Genomic DNA, 24,034 nt, shown 5'->3' on the forward strand with positions numbered 1-24,034 from the left:
GGGGGGGGGTGGGGGGGGACTGAACACTATCCAGCTGTGTCCCGGGGGATTACAGACCAATAGAAAATGTCTGCAATAAATCAAAAACGTAAGTGATGTTATAATGATTGGTTGCAGGAAGGGTTAAAGTGTCTCTGGAGGGCAAGAGGAATTAAATGGGCGTGTGTGAGAGACAGTTATTTTAGTGGGTGTGTGTGTGTGTACTTGCATCACAATAGAAGAAAACAACAATCACACCGATTTAAATAAGACAACATCCACTGATACACTGTTCTTGGAGTAACTGTGTGGATCCTAGTATTCAGACAGCTGAGAGGTCTCTGGTTCACTAAAAAAAATAAATCTTTGTCAAGTAAATGAGCAAGGTCACATTCAACTAAAGTGAATCGAAGCCTCTTATCTGACCACAGTCTATTGTGTTGAACTGCAACGACATACGAGCCGCCGCATACCTGTAATTCTTCCAGGGTTTAAAGTAATGAAGGAGTCCATGGGGCGGAACAGAAACCTGCCCATTATCTTGATCCCACGGACAGCTAATGAGTCAGTGCTGCCAAAACAGCTCTGATACAACAAGTCATATTAAGTAGAGGTGCTTAGATGAGTAAAAAGAGCTGGATCAACGCCAGACACAATGTAAACAAACCAAAACAGTCAATGTTGTCTTGTAGTCCTTGATAAAGTTTAGCTCACTTACCTGATGTTACTTCATGGAGATGTTTACAGCAGTTGAAGCTGGGTGCCATGCCGTTCTCGTGTAGCATTTGTCACAAACGAGAAGCGAAACCCTTCGAAACAGAACAGCTGACTGTGGCTAGTTTGTCAACAAAACTCTAAGCTAAACCAAGAGCTAACAAACATTAGCCTGATCCACCAAACACACAACATAAAAACAGGAAGTTTTTCGTCGCCAGCGGTAAAAGAAGTCCCCAATTCCCCAAAAGGTTGAATGCTCAAAGTGATGTCGAAGTCTGCTTCTGTCGTCCTTGTTACCACAAAAGAGCAAAGTACGATGTTTGTTGCACCGCCCGGGATAGTATTTCAAGCCGATTGTTGCTGTTTGACAGCTCCGTCGTCTCTCTTCGCTCTTCACCCGAGTGACTCCCACCTGACCACGCCCACATTTGATTGGCAGGGTAAATCAACCAATCAATGGCCAGGCGTCCACGTGCATGTGTGCGCGCGTGTAAAAACACTCAAACACACAAGTAACGGAATAAAAAATAACAAAATTCAGTACGTGTCTAAAGCAATGCAAAAATTAAAATAAAACATTAAATTAAAAAATAAATAAAATCTTTGCACTACCGTTTAGTTAGTTAATTTAATATTATTATATTTCATTGTATATATTGTGCATTTTTATGGTCAATATTTTTATTTTTACTACTTTGATTGCTTACCTGTATCATAATGCTGCTGTAGCGAACAAATGTCCCCTTGCGGGATTAAAGTATCTATCTATCTCTAAAAAAAAAAATTTTATTCCAGCAAAGAATATTTAAGGGACACAGGAAGTAGAATCATCAACTTTGATCGTAAATTAGTTTTCGAGTTCAAGTATCAGTTTATTTTGTATATCACTTCTCATACAAAGAGGTAAACAATAGCAACATAACAGAGGGAAACTAAAGAGAGGAAACAGAAGCAGTCCAAACAGTAGAGACACAGCATAAACACACGGGAAAAATAATGATAAGATATATATTACTTTATGAGGAATGCTGAACTGAATAAAAAGGTCAAATACTGAATACAACCTTCATAATTAATTCAAACAATCACTTCTCGACTTGACTTCTTTCTGCAAAATAGTCCGTTTTTTAACAATTGTGAACTCAGCCACCGCTACTTTTGTTAGATTCCATCTTAAACATTTCTAACCAAAGCTCTTTGATGTGCAACAAATTGGAGAACTTGAAAGCATGGCCTCTTTGTTTGCTTTTTTTATGAACCTATTATTTTTGTTCGTGGGAAATGTACTTCAAGAGATGGTCACTGATTAAAAGTTTTGCAGCTTTTGCGAGTGACTAAAATACACTTGGGGAATTCATTGGCTAATAAATAAGTTATAGGCATGTGTATGGGGCCAAATAGGGTCTATTTTGATAGATTTCATTCCTACAAGGGCAGGTGCTTTGACCTCAGCGCTTATGCTCTCATGGAAGTAGAGCATCATCTAGTGGCCAAAATGAGGCAGCACTGCTGTACACATCAATCTCAAACAACAGCAAGATATTGTCTCCTACAGGTGTTCTTAGTGTGCAAGTTAGGTGACAGCTTTGTGGGGAAAGGGATCTCTAAGTTTGGAGCACGGGCAGTCTATTTCAATCGGTGTTGGTCCAGGATTGATACAGTACGTGTCATCTCAGCCACTCGTTGAGTGTGTCCTGTCAGAGTAACAAACAGGATCTGAATAGTAAGCATCACATGACAAGTATCAACAGCACTGGGTGAGGGCAACGCTGTTTGCTTTCATCTGCTCTCTCTCCTCCAAATGATGAATGCCCATTTCCACCACTTATTAAAAACTAAATCCATCATGCCAAGTGTATAAGACTTGTTATGTCACTATTAAGATAATAGATAATTATTATAATCATATTAGCGTTTATACTTATAAGATACCAAGTCATATTTATCAGATCTTCGAGCATTCAAAAGTGGTTTGTTATTATTGTAAGTCAATGAGTATTTGGATGGACTTTCTTTGTTATGGTCTTATAGGCGTTTTCATTCTTGAGATTGGAAACAGTAATACAACATATTATATATTTGCTACATGGTAAAGTAAAGATTTGTTATATCAAATCACCCCAAACTGTAACACTTCACTTTAACCCCCAATTAGAATTAGATATAAACATTTAATTTGTATGATAGTATTGTTAACCGTTTATTTAATGTGTTTACAACTACTTTATAGTTTGTTATGAACCATTTGTAAATTTTTGCCTTCAAACGCTGAAGGCGTTTGCTTTATAGACACGTGTTCCTGCGGAGGAATTTTGTCCCACCAGTAGCACCGTATCTCCTCCGTCACATGACCACCAGCGTTTCCCGTTACTATTGTATTACACTTCCATGTTTTTCGCCTCAAACAGCGACCCGTAATGTGAACCACAGCGGTGCACGTCGTCACTAGTCGTGTGATTTGTGTCGCACATAAGATATAAGTTAGTTCAACGTCCCGTCGCGGAGGCGCTGACCCGGAGAGGAGGTGGTGGGGGTCGGGGGTCGGGGGGTCAAACATGGCCAACTGTGTGGCTTTCCAGAGCAAGTTAACCTCCATCATGGAGGTGCTGGCGAAGGCTGCCGTGGTGGAAATTAGCAAACTGTGGGAGGACGGCTTCGCCCTCGTGCAGCTCGAGCTCCGGCGGAGAGAGAGCGAGATCGAAGCCCTGAACAGAAAGTTGGTGTTGATGGAGAACGAGCGGCTCACGAGTCTGTCTCCACCATCTTCCTCCAAGAGAGAGCTGCAGCCGCTCACCGGTGACGGTAAGCATGTGACCCCTGACCTTTGTTGGGAAAACACATAATGCATCTTTTCATTTGATCATTATTGGCCTTTTAGCTCAAAAGAAGACTTGGAGGCTACTTTCTGACTGCATCTAAATAACATTCTACTCATTCTGTGGGTCAGTTGGCAGAAAATGGTTCAAAAACAATTTAGACAATCAAGAATAAAAAAGCTAAATATCTGTATAGTTTTCACTTTCAGATGTGAGGATTTTCTGTTTCTTTGAGTTTTATGTCTTTGTAAACCAAATAGTTTTGGACCGGTAGTCGGACAAAACAAGTAATTTAAACGTCACGTCATGACTAAATGAGAAATCTATTCATTGGAAGAATAATTGATGGAATAATCAATAATGAAAATGAATGTGCGTTACAGCCCTGCTAATATCCTTTTAGGTCAATCTGTGTTGGTAAGAAGCCATTTTACACCAGTTAAACTTGTTCCACGTCACCTTGAAAGCTTTGAAACCTCACTTATAAAAATAGTGATTGTTACATCTATATCAAAGCACATACATACTGTCAACTGGCTCTCAATGCACGTATAAAACATGCACCTGCTCTGTCGTTTCAGGGCCGATTATAGATTCTGTCCAGACGCTGTCGTGCGATCAGAGCGTCAGAGAGAAGGCGGACACGTCAGCGAATCACAGGACTCCGCCTCCATCACAGACGGAGGAGAAACAATGCGAGCAGCTCAAGTCCGACGTCTGCGAAAGCGACGGCAGGGACGACGACGAAGACCTGATAGTGAAGCTAGAGGACGAGGACGACGTCCAGATCGTGGAGCAGATCGTGGACTCGGTGGATCACGCCGACGCCGACGGAGCGGGTCACCACGAGATGGAAGTGGACCTCCAACCTGCCGAGGAAGAACAAGAGAGCCAGCATTGGTCGTCTGTTTCGGTGGGAGACAGCGACACTGCTGATGACTCGGACTGCTTCTTTGAACCGAAGCAGCTGTCACAAAACCTGGACTCGGAAATCCTGCTCATTCAGAATGCGTTGGACATTTTTGACAATTCAGCAGAGACGGCGTACTCTGACAGGTTTGTGAGGGATAATGGACCTGGTGCGTCGAGTAAATCGAGGGCTCCTGTGACTTTTAGCCAACCTCAGCAGCAGAGTCAGCCTACAGAAGCAATGAATCACCCAGAGAGAGTGTCCATCAGATTCCTCTCAGAGAAACAACCACAAACTAAAAACATGTCCGCTTTTAACCCCGACAGCAGATTCTTCCTTCTGAACGACCCCGAGGTGCATAAAACTATAGCGAGCCGCCGCATAAAGGAGAAGTGGTTCATCTGCCCGTTCTGTGGCAAGAGCTTCGACCGCGTCAGCCACCTGGAGATTCACCAGCGGATTCACACGGGTGAGAAACCGTATACGTGCGACACATGCGGCAAGTGTTTCTCTCAGAGGAGCAACCTTCGCACTCACCAGCGGACTCACAAAGAGGCACTTTCCCAAAATGATTCAGTAACTTTCGAGGTGTGAGAAACAGCTCGAAATATCAGTGTGTCTAGATGAACTAACAAATTCCCTTTTCTATTTTGACATCACTGAAATGTAACGTAGCCGACTGATTTTACTGTGCACTTCTTTCTTTGGGATGAATTAAAACTTTAACATAGCTTGGAGTGTAAGGACTAACTTTGGTATTAAGTACTGTTTGTAAACCTGGTTAAAAACAAACATGTAGGGACATCCAGCCACGGTGACATGGCTGAATATTGATGTCTACAGGTTACACATAAGGACATGAATTGCAAACCTGTGTGTGTGGTGACTGTAGAGACTCTGGTGTCCCTCAACATCACCATTTCCTCATCCTTTGTCCGTTATCAGGCTCACGGTGAATATCGAGCAAACAGAACTGCTGGTCGAGGGAAAGATATAGATTACAAATGAACAGACATTATGAAAAAGACAACCGCAGCGCTTAGCGAGTGAGACTGAACTCACACCAGTCTATTGCTTCATGGAACAGTCGCCATTGCACGGTGACCTGGCTCGTGTCTTTGTAATACTGCTGAAACGTCAACTTTGGTCACATTTCATTCAATGTAAATTGTGAAACTTAGGCAATATCTCACAATTCTGTAAAGTCATGGACTGCATTTATAAAGCGCCTTGCTAGTTTTCAACTAACTCAAAAGCACTTAACAATACATGCCGACATTTACCACACACACATTAGGATCTAATCTAATGCTCATTCACTGCACAGCCTTCAGCAGCAATTTGGGGTTTCAGTGTCTTGCCCAAAAACACTTTGACATGCAGACTGCAGGAGCCGGGGATCGAACCGCTCTGTCCCCTGAGCCACAGCTGCCCCACCATATGTATCTAAGGCTAACACAGAGAGGAAAGGAAGCGCTCATCTTAGCGCTTTAAGAATTAAACCTTGCATGCTGGGAGATGTAGGCATCTTAGGTGTAGTCGCCCAAGGTCTCCTCCAGTCATCCATGCCTGGTTCACTTCCTCCCCAAACATTCCATTTGAGTAGAGGAGCAGCATCCTAAAGGAAAAGTTTGCCGTTTTGGGAAATACGCCTTTTTCTTTCTTTTAAAAAAAAAAAAAAAAAAAAGTTGGATGAGAAGATTGATACCACTCTCATTTCCGCCAGCAGCTGATTAGCTTAGCTTAGCACAAAGACTGGAAACAGAGGGAAACAGCTAGCCTGGCTCTGGAATCCTCCAGCGCTCACCAGGGGTAACGGGTTGCATCTCGGCTGCGGACATGAAGCAACTCTTGAAAAGAAAGGGAATAAGCCTATTTCACAAAATGTCGCTGTAATCGTTGAACACAGAGGTTTTCTGAGATTACTCAACCATCCTGTCACACAGAGAGAGACCAGCCACCCTGTGAAAATCCAGTTTTTCTACTGGTGTCCACAATCTCAATTATATCCTTCATTACCAAGCAACTGATGAGCAAATCCAATTGAAATGTTAGTGCAGCAGCTGTGATCGGTGATGCCCTTTATCCTCACATGTATGAGGCCAATCAAGCTCAATTATCCCAGGTTATAATAAAGAACAATGACTTTGTATGCTGTACTTTTATGAATAAACATTTCAATATTTACATGGCAGGTTTTTTTTTTATAGTTCCATAGAAAAACACTGAATTAATATAAACAATTTACACGAACACACACACACACACACACGAACACACACACACACACACGAACACACACACACATCTTCTGCACGTTTGGTCCAGTCTGTTCTTCGCTGTACACTGATATGGTTTACATCTGGTCATGGAGACCAGTTTGCTTTGTGTATACATGAACATCCACCCGTTTACTTTGTCCCCGTTTGTGTTCAGGTGCCTTTTTGACCTTTTTACAGTGGCTGTTCAATGACAAAATCATAAACGTATACATAATACATAGTTACAAAAATGCACACACTTACTTCTTATCTGCAGGTGCATCCCAGCTGAAAATATCAAACACTATAGTACAGTTTACTGTGTCCTTGTCCATATGATCCTCCCTGAATGTCTTTGATGTAAACAAGGCACCCGATTGTGTTTGTCAGGATTAATTGGGACTCTGTTTTTGTCAATATAAGATAATAGATAACAGAGTAAACATTGTGTAACAGGAACCTTTATTCCGTGCATGTTTAAGGAGTGAAATATCTTTCATTTACACTCCGTGGTTGTTTGTGAAAGGCAGAACTCGTCCTGCTACTGTAATTCTCCATCAGCTAAATAATCGGGATCAAAAGCTTCCCAAAAATGGGGCACCCTGCCATCTCTGGTTCATGTCTGGCTGGGTACTTTTGCTGCATGACAGTCACCATCTCTCTCTCACCTTATTTCCTGCTGTCTGTCGGCTATCTAATAAAGGCATAAAATGCCCCAAAAATGTATTCATAGGGTGAGAATAAAAAGACAAAAACTCACTATCCAGATGCAAGAAGTAACAGTTTGGATCGTTCTTGAGGTCAACTACCCCCTGCAGTCAATTTGTACAAAACAAACATCCCGTTGAAAAAGGATAACATCAGTTTCAATGCAGGCGTTTCTCTCCTCTCATGTTTTGGATGAGAGTCTGTGGTCTAGATGATCTGTCCTCTGGGGTGCAGCAGGATGGCGTTGGAGTGTGGCCTGGGCCTGAGGATCCCGTTACTGTAGTAGAAGTGATTGGTGAGCGCCTCCGAGAGCTGGTAGGGGCTGCTGTTCGCGTCGTCCACGTGTTCCTCGTCCACCGACTGGGTGGGAGCCCAGTCCTCTCCATGCGGGGGGTCTCCCTCTCTGACGTGGCCCAGGTCTGGCTCTGTGGGCCCGACGCCTTCGTCCTGCTGGGCCTTCAGGGGAACCAGGGAAGAGGGCAGACCTGAGTCCTGGTATAAACGGCATAGAAACACATTACTGTCTCTCCCTCTCTAGCGCTGGATGTAGATATGTTTTACTCCTCTTTTTCTTTTTTATTAATAAAAAATGGGCAAATCCTTATTTGTTGTGAAAAGTTCACTGCTATGATATCAAATGGGCTTAAACACTTGCTCCAAAAATCCAAAATAAGGTGGTGTGTTCACTTTGGTTTTAACAAGACATCCTCCAACTTTGCAATACATTTTAAAACAGCCTATGAGACACAGTATTGTATGTCTGCTGGTGTTTGTTCAAAGTGAAAATCAATGTATGCAGGAATTATGCAGGCTAAAAACTGAAGAAAACAGGTACAAAAACACAACATTAGAGCGACATATACAACCCTATTTAAGGTGGTGAAAGGACTCCGGTTGGTAAATTCTCTGCTTTTGCAGGAACATGAAGTGCTATCTTTTCACAACAGGTTGGTCAATAATACACTGCTACTTCTGCTTTAAAAAACAGACAGGAAATATAAACTTTTCTACATTTTGGCAGTGTTGAATGCAACCCTGTAGAGCAGATATTTCCTGTAAAAACTGACTCCACTTAATGAGTGTTTAAGGGTAGCCAATCAGGTTGTGATACATTCACTGGTGTTAAGTATGTACCAAGTTTACTTGGTTGTTTTATCCTATTTGTACATAAATTAAAGACAATGTGATCATTTGAAATGGACAGAGCTGCCCAGATGAATTTGTTTTGAAAAATATGTTTGAAGTCCGGTTGTTCCGTCTCCAAGAAAGCGTCTGACAGCGACGACGCAGGTTCAGCAGCAAATAAAACACGATACCGTATGACTCATTACAAACGAAACTAAATGCGTTCCAATCTATTCTCTGGGATGCTGACACATACCAGAGACATGTTGCTGCTCTTCAGGTAGGACTCCACCCTCCTCCTGCGCTCCTCTTTCTCTCTGTCCATCTCTGCTCCTCTCAGGCTCTCCCTGCCGTCGTCCCAGACGACGGGGCGTCCCAGTTCGTCCACCTCTACCCCTGCTGGAGGCCCCCACTTCCCGCTCAGAGTGGAGACGGGTCGTTCCTGCAGGCGGGGATACAAACACCGATGAAAGGGCTCTTCAGTTCTCACACAATAAATATGATAATACAGAAATTGTTGTTATTTATGTATTCATCAGTTTCTTTTCAATCATGTAAGTTAATATACTGTAGTATTACTTTAAGTAACTGTGTGTTTTAAAGGGGGATGGACAACCTGTGGAAGCTAGTAATTGATGCCGCTTTTTACATCTTTGGAATAAATTTGACCATTTTCATTTAAAAAAGGGGAATATTCAGCATTTCTCTCAGATGTTTATTACTGACTAGACTACTGAATTACTTCTGTTGCAATAATAATTCCACAAAAAATGAATACCTTGATTATTTCACAGATTAATCAATTAATTGTTTACTCTCTAAAATTGTAAAAAAAAAAAAGAAAAAGGTCATATTGACACTTTTGTTTCAACGTTCTGAAACCCAAAGACATTTAATTTACAATCTTGTAAAACAGAGAAGACACCATCTCTTTACATTTCAGAATCTGGAATCAAATAATTCTCCCAGAGAGGAACTCACCAGAGACATCTGGCTGTTTTTCATCCGGCTGTCTACTCTGAGCAGAGCGTAATCTTCAGGCTGGAATAAAGAGAGAAAGTGAGAGAAAGTTAGCGACCATGAGAGCAAAAGATAAATAAACTGAACCACCCAGAATGAGATGTTAGCATGCAGCGTTCATAGACACTTATTATTTGTTTGAAGCTGCAGCAGCCTGCAATCATCAGCCTCCACACAGCAGACATGGCTGCCGTCTTGGCAGCGGCTCCACCCCAAACTACACTGGGGCGGGTCAGGTGTGTCCGCCTGGTTTCTCTGAACTCTGCAGGTTATTGTTCTCAGTGTGTGTCTGTACCTGTGCTCTGGGGTCTGTGCCGACAGAGTTTAGTCTCCTGAAGGAGTTTTGTCTGGAGAAGCTTTGAATTTCCTCCCTGAGAAAAAAAAAAAAACACATTTACATTTCAGAAAATAGTGTGTAAACAGTTTTAAATAGCAGTTAACAACAAAAACATTCACAGTCCAGCTGTCATCAGGGTATGGGGAATGAATAAAAGTATTTTCCAGTTTGTCACCACATGGCTTTTTTCAAGAGAATTGTGGGCCAGCAGCTCACGTTTTTTCATTAAGCTCCTTCTCAAGCCTTTTGTTTTTGTGTCGATGGTAGCGGTTGACCAGCAGGACGACCAGGACCAGGATCAGGACCAAAGCTCCGGCTGAAGCACCAATGATGATCAGCAGCAGGTTATCGATGGGGCCCTTCTGTTGAGAAGTCTCTGGAAGAAAGACGAGGACGGGAAGACACCTGATGAATATCTCTCACGCAAAGAGTCACACCGCAACAAAACCACAGTGACATGTTTCCTGCAGCAATTTTGATCCTAAATTAGGTAAAACAGCATCAGTTCATGCTGCATGTCCATCACAAGGGGGCAGCAAATTTGCACAATTAAGGAGAATTGCTCAGAATTTAATTTTTCTTTGAAACTCAACTTGTCTTATGATTCATTCTAAGTATCTGTCCTCTCATTTCAACCTTCAACACCAACAAAGCATACAATAGAAGGACAGTTTTTCATGTTAGTCCTGTGTGATCCTAAACACCAACAAAGCTGAAATGCACTCACCTTTTACTGTCAACATATAATCTGTTTTTCCTACTCCCACGTCGTTCCTGGCCACACACTCATAGACCCCACTGTCATTCATGCGGAGGGCCCGCCCAAACACCAGCTTTCCTCCCACCACAGTCACCCTATCCGGCACCGCTCCTCCTTTCCTGTGGACAAGCGGAAGACTATGTCACCACTAATTGGCAATGATGTGAACCAGAGGTGAACCCATTGATAAACCGTACAGAAACACGCGACTCACCGCTCCAAACAATAGCTGTGACTCATCTTGGTGACCAATGTGAACCGACGGGCATTCCAGTACAAAATATAAACCTGTTGTGTCAGAGGAGGAATCTACAATAACGCCTGAAGGAACACAGCAGCATGAAATGCAGCGAGCGGCTTGCTTCACAAGTGTTTCGGCTAAATTAAAACATCACAGGATCGGGTTCGCCGCAGAGTGTAACCATCAATTCCCTTGCACCTGAACCAAAACCTGCTGGGCTTACGACTGGCGCCCATTGATCCGAACAGACCGAATAAATATAGGTTTGGGGGATTTAAGCAAGTTTAGCGAGTACACGGTGCAGCTGAAGACATCACATAATGGAGAGCCAGTTTCTGATTAGGTCCACTGAGAGGGGTCATGTTGCCCTCGGTTTCACTGTGCTGCAGCAGCTATTTAACTGCCGCTTCACCCCCCCAAACAGAGGCAAGCTCAGATTTCTTTTCTCAAAACTCCACCTAGCCTTTCTCAACAGCCTTTTATAAGAGAGTCACAGGAGGAGATTGCATCCGACACAGAGTAGATGGTTGAAAACGATACAGATAAAGCGAGCAAAACCACCTTCAGCAGCCAAAAAGATTCTATTCCGTTTTGTTGATCTTTGTGAGAAAATTCTCACAATACCAATGCAACGACATGCAGGCAGGCGTATTTTGTTACCATTGGTCAGAGCCACGCTAGCAGTCTTTATGCTAAGCTACGCTAAATGGCTGCAGGTTGAAGCTTTATATTTACCTTGCAGATATGAGAGAGGTATCGATCTGCTCATCTAACTCCACAATTAAGTAAATAAGATAAAATGTTCTTTATTTCTTCAAAAGGTTCTCTATATGGTATAGGTACAGTGTAGCATTTAGGGGGATCTATGGGAAGAAACGGGAATATACTGTCAATAAGTATCTTTTCTTTAGTGTATAATCACCTGAAAATAAGAATGGTTGTGTTATAGTTACCCTAGAACATTTATATCTACATACAGAGCAGACCCCCGTGTTTCTACAGTAGCCCAGAGTCTGTTTCCCCATCAAAATCGAAATTATAGCACAACAATGCTTGTCCACACAGCGTGATCTTGTAATGATGAACGCGCCGAAGGGTCTGCGGGGATGAAAAACCTTAATCCGGAATAATCTTAATATTTCAAGATTGCCTCATGGCTAAAATATTTTCCACTCAGCACACAACATTTGATCATCGTGTGTTCAGTCGTAGCTGTAATAGCTGGTACGGTCTCTCTAATTTAAGCACAGACCCTGTGTTTTACCAGGCATTAGAGTGATATTTAAAGCATGGCACTATGATTAAGTGCTTAGCATGTGTCTCCTGCCCTTCCTTGTGTCGCTTACTCCCTCCCTCATGTGAAAATATCTCTCTCAATCTTCTGACTTCAAATTGCGCAACACGACACCACAGCTTTTATTCTGTGGTGAATTAAGCCAGGAGAGAAAGACGCCCTCTTTTACATTCAAAGCACACTTCCTCGTTGTTCACAGGTGTGTAGTAGTGTGTGAGTGTGTGTGTGTGTGTGTGTGTATGTGATCGCAGTGGCTTATATATGCTGTGAGACACATTCCAGTGCCATGTAAAGAGCAATTAGTGCAAATAGCATCCCAGTGGGTTGAATTAACATGTAATTGTCAGATTCTTGCTGGCAGCCAGACGGTTAATGTGCATGAGCAATGTGCATGAGCAGCAGACAGACTGATGACGGTACCATGTCCAGGTGATGTTCTGAGGTTTGGGGTATCCTCCGCTGCCGCAGACCAGTTCAGCTTTCTCCAAACCCACAAACCAGTCCCCTGTACCAGCAGAGATGGTGGCGTCTGGGGGGTCTGACAGAAAAACAGAAAAACCTTGTATGTTAGGATTTGTATCAGCAGAGAGGGCCATAAATGTGTGAGGCTGTTTCGTGTCTTTGATTATCCAAAGATGAAGTTGCCTCAGCACTACTTTACGTTCTCATACTGATTAAGTCTGCAGAGGTGGGACAGAAGCAATTGTTTTGCAAGTCACGAATAAGTCTGAAGACCTGGCAATGAAGTCAAGTCAAAGTACACTAAACTCTGGGTTTTGAGTCATGCACCAACATTTAATACCAAGTAAGTATATTAAATTTACAGAATTAACCAGTGTGTTCTGGTACATGATGTCCTTCCAGTGACACAATTACTAATGTATGTCATTTCTGAGTCGAGTGTCTTGCATGTTGCTGAGGACAGCAGAGTCTCTCCTGGTCTGCACTGCTCCTCCTGCTGAGGCAATGCTCTGTACAGCTCTGCACATCTGTTGTCAGGATAATCTAAAGTCGATTGCTGCACGATGATTCAGTGGTGGTATTCACATCCTTTACTTATGTAAACGTACGTATAAGGGAAAACCCTGCATTAAAAGATTCACTTAAAGGAGACATTAAGCTCATTTCCAGGTTCATACTTGTCTTTTTTGTTTCTACTATGTTTACATGCTTTAATGTTCAACATTTTAATTTCCCTCATACCGTCTGTCTGATTATACCTGTATTCACTGTCAGCTTGGGTGCATGTTTACTTCCTGTCAGCTGACGTCATTCACATACACTGCAACCGGGAATAAACGGTGACACATTTAGAATGTTAACGTTTAAAACTGGTCTAATTATTGTACAGATAGCACAGCCGTGATATTTATATAGCACTTGGAAAATCTCACTCTTAAATCTCACTTTAAAGAGTTTGCTTAACTTAAGAAGTAGAAGAATTTTTACTTTTGTATTTACTGGACAGAGAGTATAAGAAATTGTAAATAATAACTAAAGCTGTCAGGTAATTGTAGTGGAGTAAAAAGCACAATATCTGTTCTCACATGTGGTGAAGTAAAAGTATAACTTGTGTTGTATAAAAGGGAAATACTCAAGTAAAGTACAAGTCCATCACATTTTCTATTTAAGTTCAGTACTTGAGTGAATGTACTTAGTTATATTCCAACACTGCAATTATTTATGGTAAAGTACATTTTAATCTTTGGGCTTGGGGAGAATATCAAGTCATTCCAAGTCAAAAGGTTAAAGTACAAATGGAGTAAGTCATTTGCGTTCAAGTTAAGTTGTAAGTCTGATAGCAGAGTCAGATTTTTGTCGAGTCACGTCTAAAGTCATCAGATTCGTGACTTGAGTCCGCTCCTCTGGGCGACATTGAGCTGTCACATTACACTGGACAGAGAGCCGTTGTTGCGTACAGAAGGAACTGAATTGAAGGGTGATAGTGGAGGACGAAGCATTACTCATACACTTTCCCAGCAATCTGCCAATATTGTTTCATGTTTAGTCTACTGCCAGCCATTTACTTTCCCAATAGGAATGTTAAGCTATACAAATAGCTCCTGCAGGGCAGCCAAAGGGGAAAAGGCCACAGTGGGTTAAATGAGCCATTAGCAGGAGGAGCTAAAACAGGTTGAACTGAACATACAATATGCAACAGTGTCCTAATTGTAAACTCCATAGTAATTCTGAGCAGATTCAAAGTGTGTCACACTGACAAAATTAGAAATACTTTAAATTCTGAGATGTGCACTATTGTCCAAAAATGCTATTTACAAAAGAAATGGAGGTGCTACTCACAGCTGCAAAAATTCTAAATACATTGTGAACGGTGGTAGAACTGCTGCAGAAATATCTCAAAAATGTTATTAAAAAAATATTTTGAAAACTACTTTGTTCTTATTTGAGATTAGATTATAGGTTTATTTATTTGGTGAAGGTGAAAAGTGAGAAGTGAAAGTAATATTACATGCATATACATAATGCATTATTTTAACTGCAATAAAACAGTATAGATTAGTATACTGTATGTACATTTACTACAAGTCATTTGGAAAAATAAAAGAAGGTTTCCTAGTTGATCATTCACCAAGCTCTAGGTTAGCTCATCTTGGTGAGAATGCTAATTACAAATCTAATTAAGTCATGAAGTCATGCCTGATAACATCACCGTCATTAAATGTTTCCCATGCTTTGAGTGGAATATGCCTTTTACAATGCAGACATTGCAGGAAACACACAGCTGTAGCTAATAATAATGATTTATTTATAATACTACATTTCATTAAGGTGTTCCCGTTCCACGGCTCTGGTATGAAGTTCTTACGGACACACCTAAACGAAACAAAGTTACCATGAATCTATCTATGAGTCAGAAACAGAGCCCGAGCTACATACCACAGAAATCATCAGCAGATCTTTGCACTAAAAGAAAGTCAGTGTACTTAAATCGGTCAGTATGCAAACTAAAAAAAAGCACATTTTTTGACTGTGCAGTTTGTCTGAGGGGTTGGTCACAGCTGCATAAAAAAACATTTACAAATTACAAACATTAAAACTGTGGCTGGTGGCGAGGCAGTTCAAAGAAGTATTACAATCTTCACTCTCTTCTGTCAAGTGGAACTGACTTGGACATTCCGAAGCCACAGCTCGATCGATCTACGGGTGTGCTGCATATTTCCTGTTAGTACTAAATGTGCAGGCATATTCACTAATAAGTAGTACACTCTGATATTAGTACACACTGTACACAGTTGGTACAGCATGGAATTATATTCTCAGACAAAGGGTGGTTCCTCCCACTGATGTTTAACTCAACCAGTAAGATGATTTCTGCACTTAGACAAGCTCTACCCTCGAGAAAATATTAAATTCTATTTAAAAACTACAATCTGCTTTTGGTCTATTTTTGGCCTAAAAACACGACATCATCATCATCATCATCATCAGCTGTACTCACACTGGACCACCAGGCGGTTTGAGATCCTGCGCGGCTGCACCAGGCCGGGATGCCACACCAGACAGTCCAGCTTTCTCCCGTTCATGCTGCGCAAAGGGTGCAGGGAGTAGTAGCTGGACACGGACCCGCCCTCTTTGGTGCGGTTCTGGGACTGGCCCGGCAGGTCGGTGTCCCAGGAGAGGCGGGGAGCCGGGCGGCCCACGGCTCGACAGGAGGCGGCCACGCGGTACGACTGGCCCTCCACCAGGAGCACAGGGTCCAAGTTGGAGATGGGTAAAACTGAGACGAGGAGGAAAGAGAAACAGGGTGAGTTGAGAGGCATCAAACGTACGTTTTGCTTATTGTGTTTGAGCTTCACTTTTCATATTCATAGATTCTGGATTTTTCAGGGTGAAGAAGTAGATGAAATGTGTTAAGAAACATGTTGTCAATTTTAAGTATGAATGAAAATGCATGACATCTTTATATCGCTACATGGTTTTATTTAAAACAACAAAATGTCTTTTTTTAACAGATAAATCAATTTACTTACTAACGTTTTTGCTTTATTATGTATTTTATGTATCCAACACAAAATATTTTTGATGTTGTGTATAATTGTACTGTAGGCTATTATATGAATTGGGTTGCGTTTTCAGATTTTGTATTTTCTTGCTTTTATAGACAATACTTTGTGTATTACTTGCTAAAAACACAATAATTATTATTGTAAATATAGTATTAGTAGTAACAATGATGTGGTAAACCATTTGCGTAAAGTACATTCCCTACAATTACCGCATTAAGAGTTAATTAATACTTCCTAAAGCCTGCTCGAGGTAAATTTGTCTTCACCTAAAATTACCTAAAGTGGCTGTAATTAGATCCATTAAAACCAGGACGTCACTGAATGTTTGACTAGTGATCATCATTGTGGGACAAGTTCAAGCAACAAGCACTGGAAGATTCAGATAAGAACGTTGTTATAAAAAAAGACCTTAAATACATCCTGGAACACAGAGGAAACCATAATCAAGAAAACTAGGCACCACCAGGATCTTACTGAGGAATGAAATACAGACGGTGAGCAACAGTGAAACAACATCAGGCATGAACATTAACAATATGTAGAGGATCCTCAAGGATATGAACTAAATCAAGTCCATCGTAATTCAGTTGGTGCAGAACTCAGCAGCGAGACTTTAAACTGGAACACGCAGGCGTGACCACATTTCACCGATCTTAAAATCCCTTCATTGACTCCCTGTAGAGTACAGAATTCATTTTAAAATGTTATTTGTTTTTAAGTGTTTAATTGGCGACGTCCCAGTCTATCTGTCTGACCCGCTGCAGCCCTATACCCCACCTCGCTCACCAACATCTCTCGGCCAACAGCCTTTAGTTGTTTTCCGAAAACAAAAATGACAACCCGGGCCGACCGGTCCTTCTCTGCTGCTGCCCCTAAGCTCTGGAACAACATTCCCCTTCATGTTGGGTTGTCATCCACCTTACCGATGTTCTCCTTTCCCTGGCCTATCACCTTTGATTTTAACATGGCACTTTTGTGTGATTTGTGTCAGTTAGTCTTTGATTTTAATGTCAAGTACTGTTATCAATCCAGTCTTTGATTGTATGACTGTGTATCTACTGTATGTGCAGCACTTTGGGCAACTTCTGTTGCATTTTAAAATGTGCTATAAAAATACATTTTGATTGATTGATTGATTAATTGTGCAAGAAGACAAGAAACTATGTGCGTAAATGTCCCCAGGGATATTCTCACATAAAACTATTTCGGTTGTATTGCTCTCGGTAACCAACAGGTTTAACACGGTTGTGATTCACGCCCAGCTCATGGCAGCGTTGGCTGTTGTAAACACCTAGTAAATCTTTTCGGATTATTAACGTAGAAGACTAAACAGGTAGTTAGCATTAGCAGAAATCTCCATTATGGATTAACACACAAAGAAAAGGACACTACCTGTAGACACTCAAACCTTGTAAACAGAAACTCTAAAATACATGACATCACAGTATCGCCCTCAGCGTGTGATTGACAGGTGATACGTGGGAAGGAATTTCCTGCAGGGATAATACCCTGCTCTACTTATGGATTCAACAATTATTGGTTACATGTTTTAAGGTTTAAGGAGTTGAGGGAATTCGATGCTGGAGGTTGGCAGTTACTAGTGAGTGTATTTCTGTAGGTTTGTCTGATCTGTGGCGTGTTGGGACAAGCTTACAACTCAGCTGTCACCACTCATGACCTGATGGTGCAACAAGAGAAAGTAATTTGGAACAGATGGCAGCGCTACATGTTTTACTAGGAGGAGGATCCAATTAAAACAAAAAACGGGATCCCCACAGCTGCTATTAGGCTTCCACTGAAATCAGGACACAATGCAAGTATCTCAGTAAGTGATGAAGGAGGACACACAAATGATTGTCAGAGCCGGTGCAGACAACTGCATAGATTAATATGAAAGCGTAAATGTTGTGTGACACGTGTGAGTGAAAAACGTCTAGACGGGGGGGGTTAGCCAATTGTGGGGTTGTGTTCAGTCCATCAAACATTACAGCAGTGGACCTTCCTAGTTTAGTTCATGATTTAGTGAAGCACTGGTGTGATTTCCAGACTGAAGACACAGTTTTGGACATCTTCTACAGAGTGAAGACCCACTAACCTGTTAATATCCACTTTTTGGTTCCGTTTCAAACTTACAATTTCAAGTCATTGCAATAAATAATGTTCAAAAATATACTATGCAAAACGATATTCACTTTTTTCAGTTCGCTTTTCACCCGCTGAAGCTTTAGATATGCTGTCAGTGTTTGTGGCCACGTTGACAAACCTGCTGAAAATCTTCTGGTTGGCTTTCTCTTCTACAAAGATGATTACGGTTTAAACATCATTACAGCAGCTCCGATAGGATTAGGAAAGTGTGGGAGCGCCGAAAAGATAGAGAGAGAGAAAGTACGAGGGTGACTCTTACTCCAGACGACGAGCGTGATGTGCCTCTCAAAGTTTCCGTTGGGGAAGGTGGAGATGTGGCAGGTGTAGCTGCCCTTGTCCGACTCATCTGTGCTGGGGATGAGCAGAGCCGAGTTCACCGTGGGGCTCCCGCTCTCAAACCTCATCCGGCCGGAGTAACGCCCGAACTCTGACAAACAAAACAAAGACTTCAGCTCAGGCCACATGTTCATCATCCTTTAAACAAAGCTCAAACAGACAAAAAATATTTTTAAAATATGGGAACAATACAAATTCTTCGTCAAAAGTGTTGACTCCAGGAAATGTTAATAGATTTATAGGCATTGGCCAAAATAACCAGCATTCATCCAAAGACGTCACAGCCTCACCTTATAGACAAATAACCAAGGTGTAAAACTTAACCAGGGGTGGCCCTAACTTTTTCTGCCTTTGGGCCATATACAGAAAAATATCACAGACCAAACTATAGAGAATGCGTAGTTTTACTTAGTAGTACTTTTAAACTGTAAAAAAGTGCAAGGCCTAAGTTCCCCCTTAAAATGATATGATTCTATGTGTAAACATGCATATAAGTAGTGCAAAAACAGGCTGAAATTGCCAAATATTGGTTTGTGTTCATGGCCTAAGGGCCAACTTAAAGAATTATGATAGAATTGCAAACGTGAGATATAAGTCTGTAAATCTGTCAGTCTAATATTAAGATGAAACAAACAGAATAGGCAGAAGTTGTAAAACATTGGTTTCTGTGCCAAGAGGTTAAGCCAGAGTTAGGATTTATAGGATCTCATTTCAGATCATTTCCAGATTCGAGCTCTGAACCTACAGAATAAAAAAAGTTCAACCTAGTTGCAATAAACTGGAAGGACATTTGGTTTTGATGGTTATCGGTTATCAGTTATTGCATGCCCTTTGAACTCAGTGCCCGTTTAGTCGCAGGGGCAGATTTATGGCTACAGCAGTGAGAAGTGTCAAATCCTAAAACTACAAAAAACGAAAGTGAAACACTCAAACTCTGTGAAATAAAATGTTTGATACAACAATATAAACAAATACTCTAAAAGTGTATCTAAAAGTTTGTATTCCTGCCTATTTACACTTCCAACCCCTCGCTGCAGCTCACCCGTGTGGCCGTCCTCGAAGTGGGCCGTGATGATCTGGTCCTTGCTGCCGTCGTGGAGCTCCTTGTACCAGGAGACCTGCACCACCTTCTCCCCTTTCTCCACCTGGTAGTGACAGGGCAGCCTGGTCTCGCTCTCGGCGAAGGAGCGCTGGGAGGTGATGGGCTGAGAAGGCTCCACAAAGTCCGCCTGCACACACACCGCTGAGGAGAGAGGGCGTCATCAAATTAAGGTGAGGGAGTGCGAGAGGTACGAGGAGAGCGCTTGAACAATTTGACCATTAATTAAAAAGGTTAGCCTCTGGTAATTACCTTTTTGTGGCATCAAAAGTCACGTAAAATGCAGTAAATCACAGATATTAACCTTTTTTATGGTAATCCCTCCAACAGATGAGATATTTCAGTCTGGACCAAAGTGACTGACTGACCGTCATCCCCAGAGTCACGCCGCTACCAAACATTTGCTTGTTCCAGCTTCTCAAATGTGAAGATTTGCTACTTTTCTCTGTTTCCCATCATTGTAAGTTGAATATTTTGCGGTTTTGAATATGGTCAGATAAAACAAGCTGGAAACTATTCACTGACAAGTGAAGTATTGATCCCTTACGAGGAAGTTTCCTTTTAGACTACAATTAAAAACTAACAACAGCTTTCCTTCTTTGTTTTTCATGATGAATAGTCTAGTCTATTGATTTCCTAAACACTGCATCGCAGGAGGCCTTGACGGGACCCCATGATGCGTTGGCCGAGAGGCGAGGAATACCCCAGACAGTTTTGTGCGTAGACAGAAAAACTCATTCACACCTACGCGCCGTCACCGGTTCACCTAACCTGCTCGTCTGTCGGCATGCAGACACAAAGAATAATGCAAACTCCCAACAGAAGGCGCAGGGACGGTTTGAACACAGGACCTTCATGCTGTGGGGCGACGGTGCCAACAACTTGAACAATAGTGCTTTTATGAGTCTTAATTCTTTCTTCAAAGGCAGAAATGTTTGAGTCTGAACAGAGCTTCTGCAGAGTCTTTGTTATGTGATGGTTTAGATGCTGTTTGAGAGGTTCCTCTACATTATCTTGATATTTTTGCGTTATGTCCGATTATTTTGTTTAAATTCCTTGATCGTCAATTATTCTGTTGTCTTTGTTTAAACGTTTCAAAAGTCTGTTTATTTTGAAGATTATGAAAACATATGAGAGTTGGACTGGTTATTGTCTGATCACCCGACTCTTATTCCAACTCCTCTTATTGAAAAAACTCGTTTATTTTTCATTACCCACCGAATATCTTCTAAGATATTACTTATCAGTTGTATTCTATTGTTGTTGACATTACACTATACCATTTGTCTTGTGTTTATTTTGTATTATTTATGGGTGTAGTTGCCTCTAGTAGATCTGACCTTTCCCTTTGATTTGTAGTTGCAGCCTGTGGCTTTAGTAGAAAGATTTCATGTTGTGAATTTGATGCCTGACAAAAGTCCATGACCAAAACATTGCATCTTTAATAAATGCAGCGCAGGAATTCAACTTTTCCTCACACAGATGCTTCAGTATGGTGGCCATGGAGTCTCATATGAGTGAAGTGCTATCAAAGCTGTCATCAGTGCCGACTGATGACTAAGATTGACTGTACTTTAATCACACCTGGTTAGAAGTCTCAGTCTGAGCGTGGGACAGAAACACAATCATGAGGGGAAAGGGTGTGAGAGAGCAATGCTTCTACAACTCAAACAGGGAAAGCCAAACATTTGCCCTTTGATTTCTGGGGTGACACTTTTTTTTTTTTGTAGTTACTGATTCACGAGCTCAATTAATGATTACACCGCAGCCAGTATGGGACAGGGCCGTCTCCCACAGATAACATCCAACACAGTCGGACACACGGACAAACTGGTCTCTTCACACAGAAAGTTTAAATTTGGCCAACAAAGAACTACAGTGTGGGTGACCCAACTGTGGAGTGGAGAGAGAAAAAGGACAGAGTTGTAAGAGAGCGACAGAAGAAGAACACCTCGATCATTTATGCCATTAAAATGATCGAGAAAGGAAGAGACACATAAGACTAACTTCAGAGGAAGGCAACGAGAAATGAAAATAGAGGTGAGAGTCAATAGAGATAAACAATAACCTGAAAGAGTTAAACACACACTGAAAGAAGACAAACACAGGTTCACTTGGGTCACAAGCTTGGGTCATACAAGCTTTTCCTGTTCACTCTGCACAACAGTAACTTCATCACACCTTTGGTTCCAGGATTAAAGGGAAAAACAACAGTTTAAAGGTGCATTTCCTCTTTTAATCGGAGCAGCACGGCCTAAATAATATAAACCGCAGCCAAAGACGGAGAGAACAGCAATCGTGTAGCGACAGAATTAGCCACAAAAAGACAGGCGGATGCATGTTGGGCAATCAGTTGTGATTCATGTTTACCGAAAGTAAAAATGTGACTGAGCCACATTCTGTCATGCTGCTTCTTCCTCCACACCTGCCGGGACAAACAGTTTGTGAGCGATTGTTGAACATTTCGTTCCTAAACCTTAGAAGTTAATCTGCTGCTTAAACAGCCTCCACGCTTCTGTGAAGACATTCCACCAGATGATCCTGAGCCCGGCTGCAGGGATTTGCTCCTCACTCGGCCACCTAGTGAGGTTGGCTGATAAGGTTTGGATCACAGCCGACGTTTCCATTTCTCAAAGGGTGTTGGGCCGAGGAGGTCAGCGGGCTCAGTGCAGGCCAGTTACGTTCTTGAAAATTGAATGAAACCAATTCCTGATGGACCTGGCTTTGTGCACAGACGTTGAAACATGAGAGGGCCTCACCAAAACTGTTGCCACAAGGTTGGAAGCACTATACTGTGTAAAAACAAATCTTATTTCGCTTGACGATTTCCCTTCACTGGAAATACCTGGATCATGAAAACAGTCCAAAACTAAAGTAAAAGAGGAAAGTTTGTGTCTAGCCAAAGAGTGTATACTGAATGATGAAACATCATCATTAATGTTTGGTCATCCATCTTCAGAAAAATTTAAATACACGCCCACACATCAGAAAAGAGACAGATAGGACTGTGCCACCAAGATCAGAGGTGTCCGCATACTTTTGGTGATATGGTGTAAGACAACAATATTCAGACAGTAATCATGAGTTCAGACAGATTTACACAGACATATAGATATTATATGAATTTCTTTTTTTAAAGTACACAAATGTGTCTATATCCTCACTCCATTTGCTTATTGGAATATCAAAGTGTTATTCTGTTAAAGATTTTACATTACAGTCATTTAGCAGACGCTTTGCGACTTACAATTCAGAGTCTAGGCACAGCTACGGGAGCAATTTTGGGGTTAAGTGTCTTGCTCAAGGACACATCGACATGCGACTAGCAGAGCCGGGGATTGAACCGCCGACCCTCTGATTGAAAGACGGTCCTGCTATCCACTTAGCCACAGTCGCCCCATATCCACATATCTTTTATGAAAGATAAAAAGAAGTGCAAATTACCATGAAGCACCATGAGTTAGTATTTATTTCCATGATTCTCCTGTAAAGCAGTTTGTAACTTCTGTTTTCTGTCCTTCCAAGATTATTATAGTGAAAACTTATAGAGTATCAATGACAATAAGGTTAGTGTTTAAATGTGTATTTAGTGTATTTAGTATGAGACATAATGCAACTCTTGTTTTTGGAATAATACAGTAACTTTTTGGAAAAGCACAAGAAGATAATAAGCAGTGCAGGTTGTGTAAAACAGTGAATTGTCATGTAAATGAATGTAACAGAAAACTCACCAACTAGTAAAAGCAGCGCCAGACATTTTGCCCTTTGCCCCTTCAACTCCATCTTTAGTCCCAAAATAAAAGCTGGTGTGAATCACCTTCCTCTCTGAGCTGTTGCCACTGCGGTTATCAAGTTCTCGTGGTCGATATCTGCTTTAAGATCTCACAGGAAGCCCAGCGGCACGCAAGGTGAGGAGCACGCAGCAGGAGGGCAGGTGCAACAGGTGTTCCCTCTTCAAATCACACATATGATGCTTACTAAATACAAAATCCTCCACGCGTCGTCCTCTGGTTGAATATTGTTGAAATTTGTAAACTGCATAAACTTAATTCCCTGTGCAAAGTCCTCTGCAGAGCCTGCACCGTGAACTCAGCAGACAAAGTAAAGGTACACGCCTGAAGGTGGAAACTTGAAACGCTATTTGATCCAACGCGGAAAATAAAAGTAAAGCGTGTGTTAACCAAACAAAAACCTGCTTGTTTGTCACGCACAGGGAGATATACCTACAACACAGGTTTCAGCCTCTACACCTGTCTGC

General features: G+C 41.7%; 3 protein-coding genes across 4 annotated transcripts in view; 1 reads left to right on the plus strand and 2 right to left on the minus strand.

The window, feature by feature from the left end:
- tesk2 (testis associated actin remodelling kinase 2) overlaps nucleotides 1-1,097 on the minus strand; it is a 28,726-nt gene extending 27,629 nt beyond the window's left edge. The window contains exon 1 of the mRNA XM_031870656.1: nucleotides 698-1,097. The gene's annotated coding sequence lies outside the window, so the exon portion shown is untranslated. The remainder of the gene's footprint in view (nucleotides 1-697) is intronic.
- Nucleotides 1,098-3,003: 1,906 nt separating this feature from the next.
- LOC116396204 (zinc finger protein mnm-2) lies at nucleotides 3,004-5,427 on the plus strand. The gene is made up of 2 exons (XM_031870659.1): nucleotides 3,004-3,498; nucleotides 4,094-5,427. Exons 1-2 carry the CDS (start codon nucleotides 3,252-3,254, stop codon nucleotides 5,014-5,016), a joined length of 1,170 nt encoding a protein of 389 aa, XP_031726519.1. The 5' UTR covers nucleotides 3,004-3,251; the 3' UTR covers nucleotides 5,017-5,427.
- Nucleotides 5,428-6,658: 1,231 nt separating this feature from the next.
- nectin4b (nectin cell adhesion molecule 4b) lies at nucleotides 6,659-24,034 on the minus strand. Of its 2 annotated transcripts, none has more exons than XM_031870658.1 (11): nucleotides 23,508-24,034; nucleotides 19,720-19,920; nucleotides 18,601-18,768; nucleotides 15,629-15,907; nucleotides 12,589-12,706; nucleotides 10,601-10,752; nucleotides 10,090-10,249; nucleotides 9,832-9,907; nucleotides 9,498-9,557; nucleotides 8,773-8,958; nucleotides 6,659-7,847 (listed from the first exon to the last, which is right to left on the minus strand). In XM_031870658.1, the coding sequence occupies exons 1-11, from the start codon at nucleotides 23,557-23,559 to the stop codon at nucleotides 7,599-7,601; spliced, it is 1,701 nt and encodes a 566-aa protein (XP_031726518.1). In that variant the 5' UTR covers nucleotides 23,560-24,034; the 3' UTR covers nucleotides 6,659-7,598. The 2 variants fall into 2 exon arrangements, with proteins under 2 accessions (XP_031726518.1, XP_031726517.1); XM_031870657.1 differs by having other exon boundaries at nucleotides 6,659-7,883.

Source organism: Anarrhichthys ocellatus, unplaced genomic scaffold, assembly GCF_004355925.1.
Source record: "Anarrhichthys ocellatus isolate YVR2014 unplaced genomic scaffold, GSC_Weel_1.0 scaffold54, whole genome shotgun sequence".
Classification (NCBI taxonomy): Eukaryota; Metazoa; Chordata; class Actinopteri; order Perciformes; family Anarhichadidae; genus Anarrhichthys; species Anarrhichthys ocellatus.

Excerpts from the sequence above, each read along its gene's own strand:
- nectin4b (XM_031870657.1), bottom strand. The coding sequence starts at position 23,559 with ATGGAGTTGAAGGGGCAAAGGGCAAAATGTCTGGCGCTGCTTTTACTA. Across the intron at positions 18,769-19,719 it reads CTTCGAGGACGGCCACACGG|AGTTCGGGCGTTACTCCGGC; the intron begins GTGAGCTGCAGC and ends TTTGTTTGTCAG. Across the intron at positions 10,753-12,588 it reads CAGAACATCACCTGGACATG|GAAAGGAGGAGCGGTGCCGG; the intron begins GTACCGTCATCA and ends GCTTGTCCACAG.
- LOC116396204 (XM_031870659.1), top strand. The coding sequence starts at position 3,252 with ATGGCCAACTGTGTGGCTTTCCAGAGCAAGTTAACCTCCATCATGGAG. Across the intron at positions 3,499-4,093 it reads GCAGCCGCTCACCGGTGACG|GGCCGATTATAGATTCTGTC; the intron begins GTAAGCATGTGA and ends CTGTCGTTTCAG.